Source organism: Prionailurus bengalensis, chromosome X, assembly GCF_016509475.1.
Source record: "Prionailurus bengalensis isolate Pbe53 chromosome X, Fcat_Pben_1.1_paternal_pri, whole genome shotgun sequence".
Taxonomy (NCBI): Eukaryota; Metazoa; Chordata; class Mammalia; order Carnivora; family Felidae; genus Prionailurus; species Prionailurus bengalensis.
Genome location: NC_057361.1, coordinates 57,025,966 through 57,046,627, shown reverse-complemented (window position 1 = coordinate 57,046,627; position 20,662 = coordinate 57,025,966). Strand labels below are relative to the sequence as shown.

Here is a 20,662-nt window from a genome sequence, read left to right as displayed (position 1 = left end):
GAGGAAGTCTGGGCTGCAAGGGCAGGAGGCTGAAAGCTGGAGGCTACTTGGTAGGTAATGAGACTGGGGGCAGATAGTAGCAGTGAGGATGGAGGGATGGGTTTAGGATGTAGACTATACACAGACATATAGGATATCTGGGTCATATAGTAGTGGGGTGGAGGAGTCCCAGAGAACTGCTTCTGGTGCCAGGGGCTGAGAGGAGAGGCAGGGCTATTAACATAAACAGTAAATTGGCTCAATGACTCTAGCCCCTTTTTATCAAAAGGCTGCCCAGACCTTTAGTGCAGGCCTGGCTGGGGCCGGTGGTGGGGCGGCCCAGGGTGGCAGCTGTGGAAGCTCTGTCTCATCCCAGGGACCAGGGAGGATCGAAACCTGAAGGGGCTGCAAAGGGAGGGCACCACCCAGCCCCAGCCGCTCCTGCACCCCGGCGGGTACCCGTCTTCGGCCCCACTTTGGCCTGGTGGGTCGAAAGCCAAAGACCGCCAGAGGCGGAGGAAAGCAGGCCAAAGGCGGGCTGGAGTGGGAGGTAGGGGTCGGGGAGCGGCGACGGGCCTGTACTCGGGAAGCGTGGAAGTGGGAGAAAGAGGTGGACTAGGGAGAGCCCACTCTGCAGGCGCCGACGGATCCCCGCGCCAGGCTCAGATTGGCTGCTCCTCGGCCTCCCTCGCGCCTCCAGCTCGGGTAGGAGGAGCCACAGCGCCACCCAGCGGCAGGTGGCGCGGAATGGCAGTCAGGGCTCTTGAGTGGCCCCAAAGGGAGGGGGAGCTGAGTGGAACCGGGCCCCAGAGTGGGGAAGGTGGGGTACACAGTAGTTGACGGGCTCTTAAACCACACCCTCCATTCACTTCACCCACCATTCCATCTGACGTGGCACGAGATGAATCTTACTCCAGGTCAGCTGATGATATTCCTCTTAAAAACACTTTCCTGGCGCCCAAGGGGTCTCAGTATAAAGCCCACATTCCCTGGCTTGACCTTCAAGGCCTTCCATGTTTTGATCTCAGGTTATCTTTCAAGCTTCATCTCCTGCTATCTATGCCACACACCCTACCAACACTCACTCCTGCCCAACTGGATCACTCACTGGCCTCCACATCTATTTACTCAATGAACCTTTAACTAAGGCACTGGGGAAACAGGGAACAGACAGAAGAGATCCTTGTCTGCCCAGAGGTTGCATTCAAATGAGGAGCGGGGCAATGAATAAGAAAGCCAATATATAAACAAGATCATTTCAAATATTTATCAGCTCTAGATCATATAAAAAGCAGGGTGGCATGATAGAGTGGGATAAGAAGGGCACTATCATACCTAGAGTAATCAGGAAAGGCCTTTCACAGAAACTTACATGTGAGCTGAGATCTGATGATCTCTGAAGGAGAGTGAAGAGGAGTCAGCCTTGCAAAACTCTGGCAGAAGAACATCTCAGATTGAGGAAGGGTATGTACAAAGGTCTTAAGATAGGAACAAGCCTAGTATAATATCACAAGAAAAGAAATAAGGCATAGTTGCCGGAGGATAGTGAAAGTGTAGTGGGTGAGACTGACAGGTTGTGAAAGGCCCTGTGGGCCATGTTAAGGAGTTCGGATTTTATCCTTATGGTGATGGGAAGCTAATGGAGGGTTTTAGCAGGGGAGAGACATGATCTGATTTGCATTTTTAAAAGATAGCTCGGGGTGGGGTTCCTGGGTGGCTCAGTCGGTTCAGCTTCTGACTTCAGTTTAGGTCATGATCTCACAGTTTGTGAGTTTGAGCCCCACATTGGGTTCTCTGCTGTCATCACAGAACCTGCTTCAGATCCTCTGTCCCCCTCTCTGCCCCTCCCCTGCTCGTTCTCTCTCTCTCTCTCTCAAAAATAAATAAACTTAAAAAAGAAAGATAGCTCTGGGTGGACTGTGGCAGGGGAACAAGATTGAGAAGCAGGGAGACCAGTTAGAAGGCCACTGAAGTGGTCCAGGAGAGAGAGAGAGAGAGTTGGTGGCCTGGTGTAGGTGGTGACAATGGAGGTAGGAGAAATTGTCAGATTCTAGTAATTTAAGGGATTTCTATTCATGTTTCTTCTTACTAACCAACACAGGAGCTTCTTGAGTGAAGATTCTCTGACTGTGAGTGATCCTTGAATTCCTGCCCTACACCCCTAAGCAGGTAGTCTACTAGGTGTTCACTGTTTAGTGAGTAGATCTGTGACCCTCCACAGAGAAAGTGACCAGAGAATGGCAGTAAGACCGAAACTTGGGCCTGGGGCAGCAGTTCTGGGTCTTCTTTCTAGTTACTCTAATGCACTTCTCCCTTTTTCCTTGTTTGTCCCTCAGTGTCTTCTAAAAATGTTTTGAGAGGGAATGAAAGCAGGAATTATAAGCTCCTCCTCTGTGCTAGGAACTGTACTCAATGCTTTCACATATATTACTTCACTGAGGTTAATTTAATCTTTGTAACATCTAATCCTATTCCTTCATTTTAGAGATAAGCATATTAAAACTCCAAAAGGGAAAGGGGCTTTATGAAAGACAAAGTTGCCATAGCACAAAATATTCACAATTTTGAGCCCTGCATAGAGTCCTTTCCCCATTTCACACCCTCATACTATTTATCTATACTTATTATGCTCAGGTCTTTTCAACCTCTTGTTAATGCTTAGTATTACACAAATGCAAATAAATTTCAGAGTGAAACTGCAGGTCTTGAAAAAGATTCAGGGTTTCATGAAGTCAATGAAAGTGATGTCGAAGATCCTCATTAAAGTCATATGAAGCCCTTGACAAATGGTGAGTTGCCAGAGATGGACCAGTTACCACTGGCAGAAGAGAAAATTGACCTGGGTAATGACAGGATCCAGGCTTCAAAGCAAACGATTCAACTCTCAGAGGATTATAAGAGGTCCTTGGGATAATTGAAGAAGCTCTCTAATTTTGGAAAAACAAAACTGTTTATGATGATGTGGTGAGAGGCACTATTGTGTTCCCATGCACTCTGGTCAGGAAATTATATTATCCCCCCCAGTGCTTGCTTCATTCTTTGTTCATTTTAAGAATTAGTGCATATGTGCAATTATTTACATATTTCAAAACACAAAAGTATTTGCCACATTTTCAATTTCATTTCTCAAGATAGAGTCCTGTTGAAACCCTTTGCCCCCTTTCCCGTACTCTACTGTGAAGTGTTGGTCCCTACTTCGAGTGGGTTCTTTGTAAATGTCCTTTTTCTAGCACCACTTGTCCTCGAATAACAAGGACTTCATGTAGGCCCAGCCTTCTATTCATCCTGTGATTGGTAAGCCTGGCTGCACATTAGAATCTTTTGTGGAGTCCGTTAAACAATACTGAGGCTGGGACCCCGACCCAATTAAATCTGAATCTCTGCTGGTGGGGCCACAGCAAAAGCTCTCCAGGTGATTCTGTTGAACTGCCTCCCCACCTCCTAGCATATGCTGAGGCCGGAAGAGACTGAGGCTGTCTGCATGCAGTCAGCCTGAGGGAGAGTACCAGGACCTGGGCCCGGGGCAAAGGGGGAGCTCAGAGCGGCATACCTTGTTTTATCATGCCTTGCTTTATTGCACTTTGCAGATACTGCGGGGTTTTTGGTTCTGTTTTGTTTTTTAACAAATAGATGGTTTGTGGCAACCCTGTATGGTAGAAGTCTATCAGCACCATTTTTTTTTTTCAACCAGCATTCGCTCACTTCATGTCTCTATGTGACATTTTGGTAATTCTCACAATATTTAAAACGTTTTCATTATTATATTTGTTATGGTGATCTGTGGTCAGTAGTTACAACTCCCTGAAAGCTTAGAGGATGGTTAGCAGTTGTTTTTTTGTTTTTTTTTTTTACTAATGAAGTATTTTTTCATTAAGGTATGGACATTTTTTTAGACATAATGCTACTGCACACTTAATAGACTACAGTGTGGTGTAAACATCACGTTTATACACACTGGGAAACCAAAAAATCCATTTGACTGGTTTTACTGTGCTGGTCTGGAACTGAAAAGCACAATATCTCTGAAGTATGCTTGTATTTCCTTGGCAGGGCCATTGTGCCCTTGACTCCCTTAGCACTGTGGGTTTGTAGCTCTCTCCAGTCTCTCACCTTTTTTTGTTTCCTATGCCCAAGGCCAAGATAACTGGGCTGTCCTCATTGACATGTGGTGAGAGAAAAACTCAAATGTTATGGTGAGCATATCATGGTTGCCAAACACATAGCATCATGTTATCCTGTGGATCTATAATGTGAGGTCCTTTACTGCTATATTGTCAGCATCGAGCACAGTGCCTGACATATAGTAATTGCTCACTAGGTATGTTTTCAATGAATGAAGGACCACGTTGAATAGAGGCAGGGTGTGATAAGTACCATGATTAAGGTGCAAAGTGTGCAAAGTGTTCTAGGAGTGCAGATCATGCTCAGCTTGGGAGAGGGGCAATGTGGATACCTTCATAGCAGAGGTGGCATTTGAGCTGGACTATGAAAACTAGGTGAGGAAGTGACAGAGATGGAGAGAAGGCATTCAAGGCAGAAGAAACGGTGTGAGCAAAAGGTAGGAGATAAGAAGGCACAAGCTCATTCAGTGAACTGCCAGCAGGGAAATGTGGCTGAGGACATGAGTGTGGGATAGTCTATAGGGCAAGATCAGAGTGGTGGGATCGGATCAGAATACAAAGATCCTTGAAAGTCCTGCTAAGAAGCTCACTTTTTTTTGGAAAAAAATTTTTTACTACATTTATTTATTTTTGAGAGACAGAGTGAGACAGAGTGTGAGCGGGGGAGGGGCAGAGGAGACACAGAGCAGGCCAGAGTAGGCTCCAGGCCCTGAGCAAGAGTTCAGTACAGAGCCCGACACGGGGCTCAAATCCACGAACCGTGAGATCATGACCTGAGCTGAAGTCGGACACTTAACCAATGGAGCCACCCAGGTGCCCCAGAAGCTCACTCTTGATTAGACAGGTAATGTGGAGCCATCTGATGTTTTGATCACAGGTGTGATCTGTTCACTTTAGGAAGATTAGATGTGTACTTTAAGGCAGCAGTTCTTTCACGAAATGTTTATGGAGTGCCTCCTGAGTGCCTCCTGAGCATACTGTGCTAGGGAGGGTGGATTGGAGTTGGAGTGACTGGACAAGAGATTAGTTGGTAGGTCATTGCAGTGGTCTAGGCAAGAGCTACTGCAGACCTGAAGTGGCTGAGTGGGAGGGGGGCGGAAAGGATGGGAAGGATCTGACACATGACAGAGGTAGAATTGACAAAACTCGGTGACCATTGTAAGTGAAGGTGAAGGAAAGAGAAATGCGTAATGACAATAATAACGATCAATATTCTTGCGGCTCCTTCCATGCCGGCTGTTGTGCAAAGTGCTTTACGTATACCACGTAATTCTCACAATAAGCCTTTTGATAGATGAGGTCACCAAGGCTCGAAGTCAAGGAACTTGTGCAAAGCTGTACAAGTAGGAGATGGTGGTGGTCAACTTTGCACTCACACACTCTTGGCTCCAGAGACCATATCCTAACCTCCATGCTATGCTGCTTTTGGGGGAATTGGGGGAACTTGCATTTTCTTGGCAAAGGAATTCAGCAACTGGGCGAGGATGCCAGATTCCCTTCGCACACATGCCCTTCCTTCCCCTGTTTATGTGAAAAGATGGTAGGGGTGGAGGGCTCTGTCTGCCCCTCTCCTAGAGTGCCTTTCACTTCTGCGCTGGGTACATGGGCCTAGTAAAGCAGCAGAGGAGAGATGAACTTGGTAGACTTAACAACCAAAGGCTGGAACCAATGTGGAAAACTAGTAATCCCCAGGCCAGGTGGGGCCTGCAGATGTGTTTAGCTCACACATGAGTTTGCTTTCTTCAAACTTGAGCCAACATTTAGAAATTAGAGGGCTTCATGTAAAAAAAAAAAAAAAAGCATGAGACCAGGCATAATTGGGCCCACATTCCCACAAGACAACCCTGGGCTTGAGCTGCCCCTGCAGACTGTGTGCACCCTGACTTTCTCACCGCTCACAACCGCGGAGTCTGCACTTCATGACAACGTGGTTCACCTCACTCACTGATCTCTGCAGAAGTTTAAGTTTGTGATTCCTCACCTGAATGGCCTGTTACAGAGTTTCCTCTTTTTTTTTTTTCCTGAGACTTGAACAAGGAGCAGTGCACAGGGTCAATGTCCTTTGGTCCTACCCCTTCTCCAACACAGACTTTTTCCTCTCACAGTGCTTGACTCCACAGAACAAAACCATAAAGGGAGGGTTATCATCAAGTCTTACCATTTATTTCTTTATGGGGTTAAACAAGAACAGAGAGGCCTCTGCTCTACAATGCAACAAAACAGAAAGCAATACACATACAGAGACTCTCACCGAAACACAGAGGCAGGGGAAGGGGAACAACTGAATCATAGCCAGGTGAGGGAGGAAGGGACGGTTGGGGTGGGGGGGCTACTAGGAATCCAGCTTGGAGACTCAGTCATAGGAACTAGTGCAAGAGAGTTCTACTCATGAAGCACAGTGTAGAAAATGGCATAAGAAAGCTGCCCAGCTCTGCTGCCTGTGACGGAGGGCAGGGGCAGCTGGAGGGGTGGTGGAAGATCTGGGTGGTGAGGTGGACAGGGACAGTCAAATGACTTTGAGGTGGAGTGCGGTGCCCCTTTTCCCTGCCACTGGGCAAGGCCCTGGGCTGGTCTGAGCCAGGGGTCTCCTGGGCACTTGGTGAGGGGGAAGAGAGGATGGGAGTCTCCAAGGGTCCGTTCTTTGGGGCCCTAAGGTCCCCTTTACTTCCAGTCCCTTTTCCCCTCCTGAGGATGCAGGAGTTAGAAGGCTGTACCTAGGGTCTCTCACATTTACATAAGCGTCTCTGGAAAGGAGCCAGCACCTCTTCCCCTCCCCAGCTGAAAAGAGCACTCTAGGGATGGGGTATGTGGCTAGGCCCGAAGTGCTGAGGGCCAAACAGGGGAGTGTGTGGGTGGGGCACAGGGGTTGGGGGAGGGAAACAGGCTGTGAGAAATGAGAAAACCAGCAGGGAAGGACTCCCCGGTCTCACAAAGCCTCTCTGGGACCCAGCAGAGGTCCTTAAATGATTCCCTCTCTACTAGAAGGTCTCCCATCTATCCCCTGCCAACCACTTCTTGGTTTCACCTAATGCAGCTCTAGGCCCAGTCGTCCCCTTAACTCATTGGCATCACAGCCTAGGACACAAGCCTTTCTGGTACCGAATGCCACTTGGCCCATTGCAGGAACACAGTTCTGGTGCCCTTTCTTGTCTGCTCCTTTTGGCTTTTAGAGGTCCCGGGCGATGTAGCCTCCGACTCTCTGGAGATCAGCACAAGGCTAACAGCCTCCAAGGGCCTCTCGATGCTTCTTTTCTTGTCTAGCCCTCTAGCCTGACTAAATAACTCAAATGTCTCAGTCAAGAGACAATAGCACATTATCTTTATTCAGTGGGTCCCCTAGCCTGTCTCTGGCCTTTCTTCAGGAAGGGGCAGGCAGGGGTGGCTGGATCAGAGGACCCTCTACAGGGTGAGGAAGAGTTTGGTTGTTCCACAGTTCAGATAGTAACCCATGGGGTCAGGGATGGGAAGGGATGAATACTCTTTGGTAGGCTGGGGATGGGGACAGGGTGGGGATGGGGGAGTCTCATCTCTGGAAAGCCCTGGGGCAATGCCACCAAGTTCTCCTTCATGGAGGCCTGGGCTAGGACAAAATGAGTGTGTATGGGGACCCAGGCCAGGCCTGACCCACTTGGACTTAAGTCCCTCCTCCCTATGGAGATCAGAAATGGAAACATCTTTGGCCTCAAGGCCAAGATCTCCAGGGCAAGAATGGCCCTTGGAAGTATGTGCACCTTCTGTAAGATAATGGCCCTTCAGACAGTGGCAGTCTGACCATGTGCTCTCAGACTTCTGTTTTGAGGCCCAACAACTGGGTTCCTGTGCTCTTTCCCCACAGGACTCTATGCAACCCTTTCTGATTTGGGGAGGTGTCCTCGAGCCTGCCTCAACACTGATCGTCCTTCTTTCCAAAGCCAGGTGACTATAGACCATTCAGCCATCTCTCTAAACCCTCTGCCCACATCTCATCTCTCCTCTCCCCTCCTGTCCTGTTCTCTCCTCTCCCTCTTCCCTATCTCTACTCTCTCTCACCACTCTGTACCCCATTACTACCCCTCACTGCCTACAGTGGTGGGGCACAGCTTAACTGGGGCCCCGGCCTAGTTGCGACTGTGCGCACCTCATCTCCCAGCCTGGCACTTCCCTGTGGTGGCCCCACATGGGGAAAGGTGCACTGGAGTGGGAGGAGGGCCACTGTACCGTCTGCCATTGCCTGTAGGGGTATGGGCAGGAGGGAATTAAGGATCGTGGCAACAAAAGGAATGTGGAGGGGGGAAAGAGCTTCTCCCCTCTGTGCCCCCCAACATTCCCTGCAGGGCCAAGGCTGGGTGAGTAGCCTCCTTCCCTGGGGTCAGGGTTCTCAGCAGGAGTGGGTACTTCTAGCCCCACTCCCCCCCTTTTTTTGCTAAGCCCCATAGATGGGGACCTGAGGGGGGGCATCTGCTGCTCCTGCCTTTTACTCCCGGATGAGTTTTGCAGCTCCCTGGGGCCCTCTGGCCATTCTGTCGGAGCTGCTTTTGGGGTGGGGGTAGGCTGGGGGTGATGTGTGGCCCCCCATTTCCCCCCGCCCCCCACCTGGTCCTATACCTCCCATGGGAGGAGCCCCTCCCCCTTCCCCTGGGGGGCTGGAGCTGCTGTCAGTGTGTGGTGGAGGTCTGTCCTCCCTCCCTGCTGTCACTCTTCCCGAGTCAGGCCCTCATCTAGGGTAGGCAGTGCCTCCAGCCCCAGTCCTCCACCACCCTGGCTACTGGAGAAGGACACCATGGTATGGAGGAGCATGAGAACAAGGACATACAGCCGGATCCTGCTGGGGCTGAGGCGGGAGCCCCCAGAGACCGGCAGCATGGAGGGCTTGTGGCTGATGTGGCCTGGAGGGTCATGGCGGGGATGGTAGTGGTGGTACTGTTGGTGGTAGTGGTGGAAATAGGAGTGGTGGAATTGCTGGTGGTGGGTTTTGGGGGCCTCAGTCTCCTTGAACTTCTTCTTCTCCGACTCACAGGAGACCCACTGCACGTCACAGCACTTGGTTTCCGGCCGCTTTGGCGAAGTATCCAGCAACCCTGCCAATGGATAAGGAAGGTGTGTGGTGGGGTGCTAAGGGGACAGATGGCTTTCCTAGAGAGGAGATTTTCAAAGCTGGGAGTGCTCTGGTAGCCCTGCCCAAGACTCCTTTCCCCTGACCCCTCAGCACCTACCCTTTCCGGACACTTCTCTCCCAGGGACCTGAGACGGTTTCTCTGGGATGACTCCTTGGCCAGGGCACGTTGTTGATAGAGATGGCCCCTGTGCTCTATTCCTCTTGACCCTATCCCAACCTGGGGACCTCACTGTCAAGTCTTCAAGGCACTAACCTTCTTCTAATCTGACTTCCCTGTTGTCCTCCCTGCTCCCACACCCCCAACCTGGTACCTGCCCTAGGCCCCTGGCCTTCTCCCTCCTTCCCAGTTTTCTGCCTTTACCTGTACAGATAAAGCCAGGAAGCCCTCCGTACACCATTTCCTCATTGTCAGGGAGTATAAAGGGGCACCGGGTCTGCACCTCCAGGCAGTATTGCTTGCAGGGCACCCAGCGCTGGCATTCCTGCTGGGTCACGCTGAAGTATTCTGAGCACAGCCAGGCCTTGTAGACAGCCTGTGGGGAGAGGAAAGAGTGTCAGCCCAGGCACCAGCCCCTTCCTACCTCAAAGGAAAGGGATGAAGGAGGAGTGTAATTGCCCACCCATCCATCCCCAGGATCCAAGATGTGGAGAAGAAGAAGGGTTTGGGTCAAGACCACTACATGCTACATTAAAATCTCTCATCTCATAGTCCAAACTCCCAAGTCCCCTAATCTGCAGGCCTCCAAGACTTACAATTTTCTCATTGGTAAAATCACAAAACTACTCCTGTGTCAGAGCTGGAAAGGGCATTACCAATCATCCCATCCAACCCTGCTCTTGTAGTCAAGCCAAGGAGCTATCCTGGCTTGTCTGAAGTCACTGACAGTGAGGTAAATTTTGTTTCTGTCCAATTCAGCAAACATTCCTTTGGCTGATGGTGTTAAGTTTCTAAATTCAAGAAAGAGATGGACAGAATAATCCTTCCTCTACCTCATTAGGTTGTTATGTGCATCAAATAATATGACACATATGAAAATGTTTTGTAAACTCTAAAGTGCGATACAAATGTGAGGGGTTATTTTAAATAAACAGGAATCTGCCTTACCAGGCACCACATGTGCTTTCAAGCCCTAGTTAATCCATGCTCTGTCCTGTTGGCTTCAGCCCTGGTGTGGAGCAGATGCCACCTTTCTTTTGGAAACCTTGCTTTGCAGTTTCATTCCACAGTATACTTCCTGTTCCTCATCTATCCCATTCCTACCAGGCACTGGGTCCTAGCTAGGAAAGGTTCCCTGCTGTATACTGTTTGGCTATCAATAAGCCCAGAGTTTTTCAACAGTGACACTACTGACACTTTGGACTGGACAATTCTAAAATATTTTATAATTAATTAATTGATTAATTCAATTGAAGTATAGTTGGCATACCATGTTACATTAGTTTCAGGTGTACAACTTAGTACCTCAACAACTCTATGCTCTATCACCACAACTGTAGTTCCCATCCATCACCATACAACACTAGTATAATACCATTGACTTTACTCCCTGTGCTGTGCCTTTCATTCCTGGGACTTATTCGTTCCACAACTGGAAGCCTGTATCTCCCACTCCCATTCACTCATTTTACCTGTCTCTTCATTCCCTCTGCTGTGGCAACCATCAGTTTGTTCTCTGTATTTCTAGGTCTGATATTGCTGTTCATTTGTTTATTCATTTGTTTTGTTTTTTATATTCTACATATAAGTGAAAATGAATGTGGTATTTGTCTCACTCTGATTTCACTTAGCATAGTACATTCTAGGTCCATCCATGTTGTCTCAAATGGCACAATCTCATTCTTTTAATATTTATTCATTTTTGAGAGAGAGAGAGAGAGAGAGAGAGAGAGAGAGAGACAGAGCATGAGCAGGGGAAGGGCAGAGAGAGGGAGACACAGAATCCAAAGCAGGCTCCAGGCTCTGAGCTGTCAGCACAGAGCCCAATGCGGGGCTTGAACCCATGAACTGTGAGATCATGACTTGAGCTGAAGTCAGATGCTTAACCAACTGAGCCACCCAGGTGCCCCTTATGACTTTTATTTTCATTCTTTTATATTACACACACACACACACACACACACACACACACACCTGTCTTCTTTATCCATTTATCTATCGATAGACACTTAAGCTGCTTCTATACCTTGGCTATTGTAAACAGTGCTGCAATAAACATACAGATGCATATACTTTTTCAAATTAGTGTTTTCATTTTCTTTGGGTAAACACCCATGGACTGGATACTTTTTTGAGGGGGGCTATCCTGTGCATAATAGGATACTGAGCAGCATTCCTTGACGCTACCCAGTAGTTGTCAGTTAATCCCCCCCATTTTTGTGACAACAAAAAATATATCTGGCCATTGTCAAATGTCCCCTGGGGATCACGCAAAATCATCTCCCATTGAGAACCACTGATATAGCTTTTTGCTACTGGAAGTGTGGACCTGGACCAGCAGCATCACCATCACCTAGGATCTTGTGAGAAGTGCAGAATCCCGGACCCCACCCCAAACCCACCACTTCAGCACTTGCATTTTAACAGGATGCCCAGGCAGCTCTCATGGATGGGGTTACCCTGCTCACATCCTCCTCATATCTTCAGGGGCACCTTCTCATGATTGCTTCTCATAGCAATGGTTCTTTGATTTCAACGGACCTCAGAAACTCCTGGGGCACTTGTTCAATATGCAGATGACTTCCTCCAATTCAGCTTCAAGAAGACTAAGGTGGGCTTAGGACTCTGCATTTTGAACAAGGGTCCTGGTCATTCTGCTGGCAGAAGCCTTTCAATCACACTATGCGCAACATGGTCAGTGCTTCTTACACGAGCTTTAAACATTTACAGGGAAATACAAATAACTTTACCATGGACATGGACTTTCACAATGTGTCCCCACAACAGCCTTTTCTAAAGCAGAGGGTGGTGATGGGTGGTGGTGGTAGGTAGTAGTGGGTTATAGTAGCAAATCGACCCCCTGAGAAACAAAGTGTTGTTTGATACTTAAAAAAATGTTTTTTAACATTTATTCATTTTTGAGAGACAGAGAGACAAAGCATGGGTGGGGGAGGGGCAGAGAGAGAAGGAGACATAGAATCTGAAGCAGGCTCCAGGCTCTGGGCTGTCAGCACAGAGCCAGACGTGGGGCTCCAACTCACGGACTGCAAGATCATGACCCTGAGCCAAAGTTGGGCGCTTAACTGATTGAGCCACTCAGGCACCCCAAAGTGTTGTTTGATACTTTGATAACTTGCTGGCATCTCACATTTAACATGCTCTAAGTCTTAACATGAAGTTCTTGCATTTTTTTTACCCCTCACTCCCAAGTTTTGAACATTTCAATGAAGTTCCATGGCCATCTAGCCAGGTATTCAAGCCAGAAACCTAGGTGTCAGCCTTTATTCCTCTCTTTCCCTGCATCCCCACATGCAGACATGCCCATTCTTTTTTTATTTTTATTTTTTTATTTTTATTTTTATTTATTTTGGCTTTTGAACTTTATTTTTTTTTCAATATATGAAATTTATTGTCAAATTGGTTTCCATACAACACCCAGTGCTCATCCCAAAAGGTGCCCTCCTCAATACCCATCACCTGCCCTCCCCTCCCTCCCACCCCCCATCAACCCTCAGTTTGTTCTCAGTTTTGTTCTCTATGCTTTGGCTCTCTCCCACTCTAACCTAATTTTTTTTTCCTTCCCCTCCCCCATGGGTTTCTGTTAAGTTTCTCAGGATCCACATAAGAGTGAAAACATATGGTATCTGTCTTTCTCTGTATGGCTTATTTCACTTAGCATCACACTCTCCAGTTCCATCCACGTTGCTACAAAGGGCCATATTTCGTTCTTTCTCATTGCCATGTAGTACTCCATTGTGTATATAAACCACAATTTCTTTTTTTTTTTAATTTTATTTATTTATTTATTTATTTATTTATTTATTTATTTTTTATTTTTTTTTTCTGAAATTTATTGACAAATTGGTTTCCATACAACACCCAGTGCTCATCCCAAAAGGTGCCCTCCTCAATACCCATCACCCACCCTCTCCTCCCTCCCACCCCCCATCAACCCTCAGTTTGTTCTCAGTTTTTAACAGTCTCTTATGCTTTGGCTCTCTCCCATTCTAACCTCTTTTTTTTTTTTTCTTCCCCTCCCCCATGGGTTCCTGTTAAGTTTCTCAGGATCCACATAAGAGTGAAACCATATGGTATCTGTCTTTCTCTGTATGGCTTATTTCACTTAGCATCACACTCTCCAGTTCCATCCACGTTGCTACAAAAGGCCATATTTCATTTTTTCTCATTGCCATGTAATATTCCATTGTGTATATAAACCACAATTTCTTTATCCATTCATCAGTTGATGGACATTTAGGCTCTTTCCATAATTTGGCTATTGTTGAGAGTGCTGCTATGAACATTGGGGTACAAGTGGCCCTATGCATCAGTGCTCCTGTATCCCTTGGATAAATTCCTAGCAGTGCTATTGCTGGGTCATAGGGTAGGTCTATTTTTAATTTTCTGAGGAATCTCCACACTGCTTTCCAGAGCGGCTGCACCAATTTGCATTCCCACCAACAGTGCAAGAGGGTTCCCGTTTCTCCACATCCTCTCCAGCATCTATAGTCTCCTGATTTGTTCATTTTGGCCACTCTGACTGGCGTGAGGTGATACCTGAGTGTGGGCCACAATTTCTTTATCCATTCATCAGTTGATGGACATTTAGGCTCTTTCCATAATTTGGCTATTGTTGAGAGTGCTGCTATAAACATTGGGGTACAAGTGGCCCTATGCATCAGTACTCCTGTATCCCTTGGGTAAATTCCTAGCAGTGCTATTGCTGGGTCATAGGGTAGGTCTATTTTTAATTTTCTGAGGAACCTCCACACTGCTTTCCAGAGTGGCTGCACCAATTTGCATTCCCACCAACAGTGCAAGACGGTTCCCGTTTTTCCACATCCTCGCCAGCATCTATAGTCTCCTGATATGTTCATTTTGGCCACTCTGACTGGCATGAGGTGATATCTGAGTGTGGTTTTGATTTGTATTTCCCTGATGAGGAGCGACGTTGAGCATCTTTTCATGTGCCTGTTGGCCATCCGGATGTCTTCTTTAGAGAAGTGTCTATTCATGTTTTCTGCCCATTTCTTCACTGGGTTATTTGTTTTTCGGGTGTGGAGTTTGGTGAGGTCTTTATAGATTTTGGATACTAGCCCTTTGTCCGATATGTCATTTGCAAATATCTTTTCCCATTCCGTTGGTTGCCTTTTAGTTTTGTTGGTTGTTTCCTTTGCTGTGCAGAAGCTTTTTATCTTCATAAGGTCCCAGTAATTCATTTTTCCTTTAAATCCCTTGCCTTTGGGGATGCAGACATGCCCATTCTTACTCCACGTCCAAAACTTCGTGCAGGTCACTGTTGTCTGTCACCTGTACAACAGTCTCCTGTGTGGCCTCCCCACCTCTACTCTTTATTTTTCCAATCCACTGTTCACACAGGAGTAAGAGTGATCTCAAAATGTCACCAGATCATATTACTCCCTTGCTTCAAACCCTTCAATGCATTTAGAATAAAATCCAAACTTTTGACCACAGACTTCAAGCCCCTGCAAAACTTGGCTCCCATCTGGCTTTCCAACCTCATTTCCTATCTCTCCCTTCAAGCTCATCATGCTCCACATGCATAGGTTTTCTTTCTTTTCCTTGAAAAGAAAAAAATGCATGTCTTTTCTTTTCCTTGAAAAGAAAAAAATGCATGTCCTACTTCTTTCCACCTTGGGGCCTTGGCTCATACTGTTCTCTTGGCCTGGTATGTTCTTCCTCCCACTTTTGGCATGACTAGGTCCTTCTCATCTTTCAGGCCTCAGTTCAAATGTCACCTCCTCAAAGAGTGTCTCCCTAACCCCTCTAGCTAGAAGATGCCTTCTCATTATTCCCTCTTTTTCTTAACTGTTTCTTCACCACAAGTATGATTTTGTCTGCATCCTTGTTTTGTTTTTCTCAGACAACTTCACTAAAATGTGAGATGCATGAGAGCAGACATGGGTTTGTCTTATTGACCATTGTGTACTTATTGACCACTGTGTCTGTAGCACAATATACATAAAAAGGTCTGTTTATTGAATGAACGGGACAAGTCAATGAGGACATGTCCCTACTCTCAAAGAAATTCCAGTTTCATCGATGGATGCATCTAATTTGAATCTATGGCATATGATCTATACTGTTGGAGAGGTAAACCACTGGTCATTGGAGGGAATCAAATAGAAAAGTTGGGAAAGCAATCAGTGAGAAGATAACAGCTGACCTAGAACTGAAAGTAGGATTTAAAAAAAAATTTAATGTTTATTTATTTTTGAGAGATATACAAAGCACAAGCAGGGCAGGGGCAGAGAGAGAGGGAGACACAGAATCTGAAGCAGCTGAGCTGTCAGCACAGAGCCCGATGCGGGGCTTGAACTCACAAACTGTGAGATCATGACCTGAGCCGAAGTCAGACACTTAACTGACTGAGCCACCCAGGTGCCCCTCAAAGTAGGATTTTAGATGGGATCGGTAGAGGTGAGACAAAAGGGCATTCCAGGCTGAGACAACAGCTTAAGTGGAAATATGGAGGTAAGTAAATGCATGGGAAGGGTGCCAACCTCCTGTGGATGGACATTTATTTCCAAGTTTTTATTGTTATAAACAATGCTTTGTACACATGTCTCTTGCACACCTGTGCTAAATTTTATTTATATAAACCTTTAAAAGTGAAATTTTGGGGGTGAAAGTTACGTGCAAAGGAATGAGAAGGGAGTGAAATAAGGATGTAAAAGATCAAGTGCAGGTAAGAGGCAGGGTAAGAGAGAGGTGGAGGGGTAAGAGTGCGGGTTAAGGGATAGAAGAGAGTGGCAGTGAGGTAAGGGGGTACAAGGCAGGAGTGTGTAAGAAAGAGAGGGTGAGAAAGAGTGGGTAGTTGGAGAGTAAGAAATGGTGGTGATGGGGGTATGCCTGGGGAGAAACAGCAGAGGAATAAGAGATGGAGGGTAAGAGAGGTAAAGGGATGCAATAAGGGTGAGAGAAAATGAAACATAAGAAAGAGCATGGGGATAAGAGGGTGGGAACATAAGAGAGGGGGCTGTGAAGAGGAGGGGTAAGAAAGATGAAGTAACAAAGATGAGGGTAAGAGAGAGAAGGGGAATAAAGTTGGGTAAGGAAGATGGGGATACAGCAGAAGGAGGGTAAAATAAACAAATGCAAGGCAAGAAAGGAAAGGAAATCCCCACAGCTAAGGGCCCTAGTGCCTCAGAGAACACCCTCCATCTTTGGGACCAAGTGCAAAGGTGAAGCTCTGCCCATAGCCATTGCCCCAATCTCAGCAGCTTGGACCCAGGATCCTCCTCAATCCTCACCCCAAAGTATGTGCAATTGCCCCTTCTTCCACCGACTGAGTACAGAGGTCTCTGTCTCTGTAGGATTCTCCCTGGGCTCTTTCAGCTCAATATTTCTGCTCCTAACTGGAGGGTATTATGCTAAGTGAAATAAGCCAGGCAGAGAAAGACAGATACCATATGATTTCACTCATATGTGGGTCTTGAGAAACTTAAGAGAAGACCATGGAGGAGGGGAAGGGGAAACAAGTTACAGAGAGGGAGGGAGGCAAACCATAAGAGACTCTTAAGGACTGAGAACAAACTGAGGGTAGATGGGGGTAGGGTGGGGGAAAGGGGAAAGTGGGTGATGGGCAGGGAGGAGGGCACTTGTTGGGATGAGCACTGGGTGTTGTATGGAAACCAATTTGACAATAAATTATATTTAAAAAAAATATTTCTGTTCCTAGGTGAGGAGGCCCAATTGGAGTTGCAGCCCTCCTCCCAGGCAACTGTGATTAGCCTAATAACAGGCTATGATGGCTGGGCACTCACCTGTATGCTCTGGGAGGGAGAGGGGGAGGCAGGGGTTGGGAGAGGGGTGGCCTGACAGTGGGAGTGTGGTCTTTCTAATTAATTAGAAGACCCTCCCTCAAGCCCCATACCCCAAGCCTGGGTCACCATGGCAACAAGTGGGTGAGCAGATTGCCTGAGGAGGACACCAGGTCTGTGGGTGGTTAGGCAGGAACAGGCAAGGAACTAATGAGGGGAATGGAGGAAGAGCAAACAGGAGCTGAGAGGTAATCCAATTTCTTGGCCTCACAGAGGGCCAGCTGAGGCCACTGCTGACTCACCTGCTTCAGAGGTGGTCTGGGGTCCTTCTCCAGCGAAAAGTCTGGCTCTCAGGGCTACCACCTGGGCAGCAAGCCTGCCTCAGTTTCTGCAGCCCTTTCCCCTCACCAGGCCTAAGTAGCTTGCCCTGACTCATCAGTGTGAGGACTGAGCCAGAGGCCACCGGGTTGTTTGGGCAGTCACGGGGGCAGCCTCAATACTCATCCATAAGGATGGGGAAGAGCCAAGACATCCAGGGTTAGGGAAGCTGTGGGGCTTGCTGGAGGTGGGGCATGTAAGGAAAAGGAAGAAATGTCTCAGAACCAGACAACAGTCAGTTGGGAGACCCTTGGAGGTCTTTTGCTCTAGTCTCTCAACGCTGGCTGCATGTTAGAATCACTCGGAGAGTCTTTAAAAAATTCACTCCAGACCAACTAAGTCAGATTCCTTGTGGGTGGGACCCACACACATGTGGTTTTTCAAAATACCCTATGTAATTTTAATATGCAGGGAACTATCAGTTTAGCCCCTCTACTTGCATTTCATAGATGAGGAAACTGAGGCCCAGGAAAAGGGGAATGACTTGTTTATAGTCACATAAAATACTGGCAGAGGGAGAAAATTTGAATCTGGTTTCTTGACTCCAACTCCAGGATTATCCTACCAATAGCCTACCAATGACTGGACAATCCTACCAATAACTGCAAATTCCATATGCAGGGGCAGGGCACACCCTTGTGCCCATATGCATGGGCAGGGGAAGAGAGAACCAGCCTGGCTCTGGGCTTTCAGGCTCTTCAGACTCCAGCCCTGGCAGAAAAGCCTTTTTCATCATGTCCTGTCCTCTGAGCTTAACCATCCTGGACCCTCTAGGTAGCAGCAGAGGATGGGTGGGGTTGGAAGACCTGACCTGAAAGTGCCCTCCTTTTCCTAAAGAATCTCCCTTTCCCACCTCAGTCAGGCCACCGCTGGGCTCACTCAAGTTCTGGCTGTTGCAGCCAAGTTGCTATGGGAACTGGGAGGGTAAGGAAGCAGGAGGTAACTAGAGGGAACACCAATTAACCCAAAAAGGAAGCTGGGAAGGCTATCCCGCCCCTCCTCCCAGCTGGGCTGCTAAAGAACTCTTGAAATGGGAGCGGGAAAGATGAGGGGGATCCCAACCCCTTCTGGGCTCTGGAGCGGCCAGTTTAGGGAGGACCAGGAGAACCTGGAAAGCCTTACCTTCCTGCTTCCTGGCTTGCAGCCCTGACCAGGGCCTTCTCATCACTATGCTCTTTGGAAAGACTATCTGACTTCTCCTGGCCCCCAGGGTGCTGTGTGAATGCACAAAAGTGAGTAGGTAGGCACACAGACCAAAGTCAAGACTCAAGGCCAGAGGGTTTAAAAAGAGGAGGCATCCTGGACTCCTTGGTTTAAGAGCTGGAAAACCATCCAGAGAGGAGAGCTTCTGTTCTTGCCAACCAGAAAGTCGGCAATTTCCTTCCTGGATTCCAACTTGCTAATGTCCCTAGGGCCTGTTTCCCCATCCAAATCCTCCCTACAGACCTTCTTTTTATGGTTGCTTGTTTTCTTAATGTACTTCTGGGACTCTTGGCCAGGAGCTGCCGCTGCAGAGCCCATGGAGACAGAGCAGCAATCTGGGCTGGACTTGGGGATGAAATCCACTGTCCACTGCAAACAAGTAACCACCCTACCCCCAGATTTTACCTAAGGGGAAACTGAGGCCCAGTAAAAGGGATTGGCTTAGGAAGTCAGAGGCATGCAGGCAATCAACTACAAAGCCAAGATTAAAATGGGTACTCTGACAACTAACCCCTTGCCTCTTTGCACCACATCCATCAGCACACTTAGAATTGTGTGAGGTACCTCCTTGGGCAGAGTCTGAAAAGAGCCATGTGCTCCTATTCCTGATTCTGGGCTTTCAAAGAATTGGATCTGAAAAGGATAAGGTCAAAGTCAGTCTCCAGTTTGGGGGAAGGAGATCATGGACATAACTCTGGAGACAGCTGTAGTCACTGGGATTGGCAGAGTCAGACTGGGATTAGAGGCATGACAGGGCAAATCCAGGTGGATAATATGGCTTTACTTAAGTGGATATAAAAATAAGCAACAGCTTTCCTGCTTCAGAGAATGAGCAGTCATGGGTCAAAGTGGCCTGACCTAGCTTGGAAGAAAGGCAGGTGAGATGGATGAGAGGTGGGTAAGAACTTAAAGCCACTGCAGTTCCAGAAGGACCTCACACATCCAAGCTTCCTAGGCCATCTGCTCAAAGACCAATGGCTGGGTGGGCCTGGCTTGGCCAGGAGCAGCCTGGTTAGTGAAAAGTGGTGTTCCTAATGCAGGGGCAGCTCTTAAGGAGCCTAGGTGATCCATATCAATTACATGAGCAGAAGAGGCAGGTTTATGACCACTCCAGAATGGAAGTGACTGTGAGAGTCATCACGACACTTCCCTGTCTGCTATTGGAATTTCCATTCCAACATCACTGCCAAGCACTATTGTCACAGGGCCCTTACTCTCTCCCAGAGCAGCCCATATCTTCAGACAACTCTAACAGTAAAAGAAGTTCTTCCTTCTTTTGAGCTAATGCCCTCTCTGTGGCTTTACTCATGGCTCCTACTAGCTCTATAATCAGCTTCCTATCCTCTTTGATAGTCCTGAAGTTATTTGTAAACTTCCCTGAATCAGGTCTTCCCATTCATTTGTTCGTGCAGTGATCACTTTCTGAACGTCTTCTGACTATCTGGCGCTGTGATGGGGGGGAGGGGCTACAGATGATGAAGATAAGATTGCTATCTTTAAGAAGAAGGAGAGACAACAATGTGAATCAATCATTATAAGTCACTGTGATAAGTAAGTAGTATGTGCTTGGCACAGTGTTAGCATAGAGGGAGGAGTGATCAACTGTTTTGAATGCTGGGGACATGAAAACATCTCCATGTGGGAGAGGCTTGAATTGGGTCTTGGAAAAAATTAGTACAAGTTCACTAGGTGGAATAGGGCAGGGATAAGTGTATTTCAAGCAAAGGAATCAGTAGGTATAAAGGTCTGGAGGTGTGAAATAGTGCTGGGTTCAGACACTGTAGGTAGTTTAGCATAATTAGAGGCTGCAAAGGGAGATGTAATAGGAGGTGAGGCTGCAGAGGAAGGCCATGCCCATATTATGATATGTTCCGGATGCTGAGGAGGATGTGGACTTCATCTTATAGGGAACTGAAAGCTTTTAATGAGTTTTAAATAATTGCTT

The 20,662-nt window shown here is 47.4% G+C and overlaps 1 protein-coding gene across 1 annotated transcript in view; it reads right to left on the bottom strand.

The window, feature by feature from the left end:
* Nucleotides 1-6,241: 6,241 nt before the first annotated feature.
* The window catches only part of NALF2 (NALCN channel auxiliary factor 2), a 30,765-nt gene continuing 16,344 nt past the window's right edge, over nt 6,242-20,662 (bottom strand). Inside the window, exons 2-3 of the mRNA XM_043570215.1 lie at nt 9,557-9,728; nt 6,242-9,157 (exon numbers count right to left, since the gene is read on the bottom strand). Of these exons, the coding sequence (XP_043426150.1) occupies nt 8,772-9,157; nt 9,557-9,728 (558 nt within the window). The 3' untranslated portion in view covers nt 6,242-8,771. The remainder of the gene's footprint in view (nt 9,158-9,556; nt 9,729-20,662) is intronic.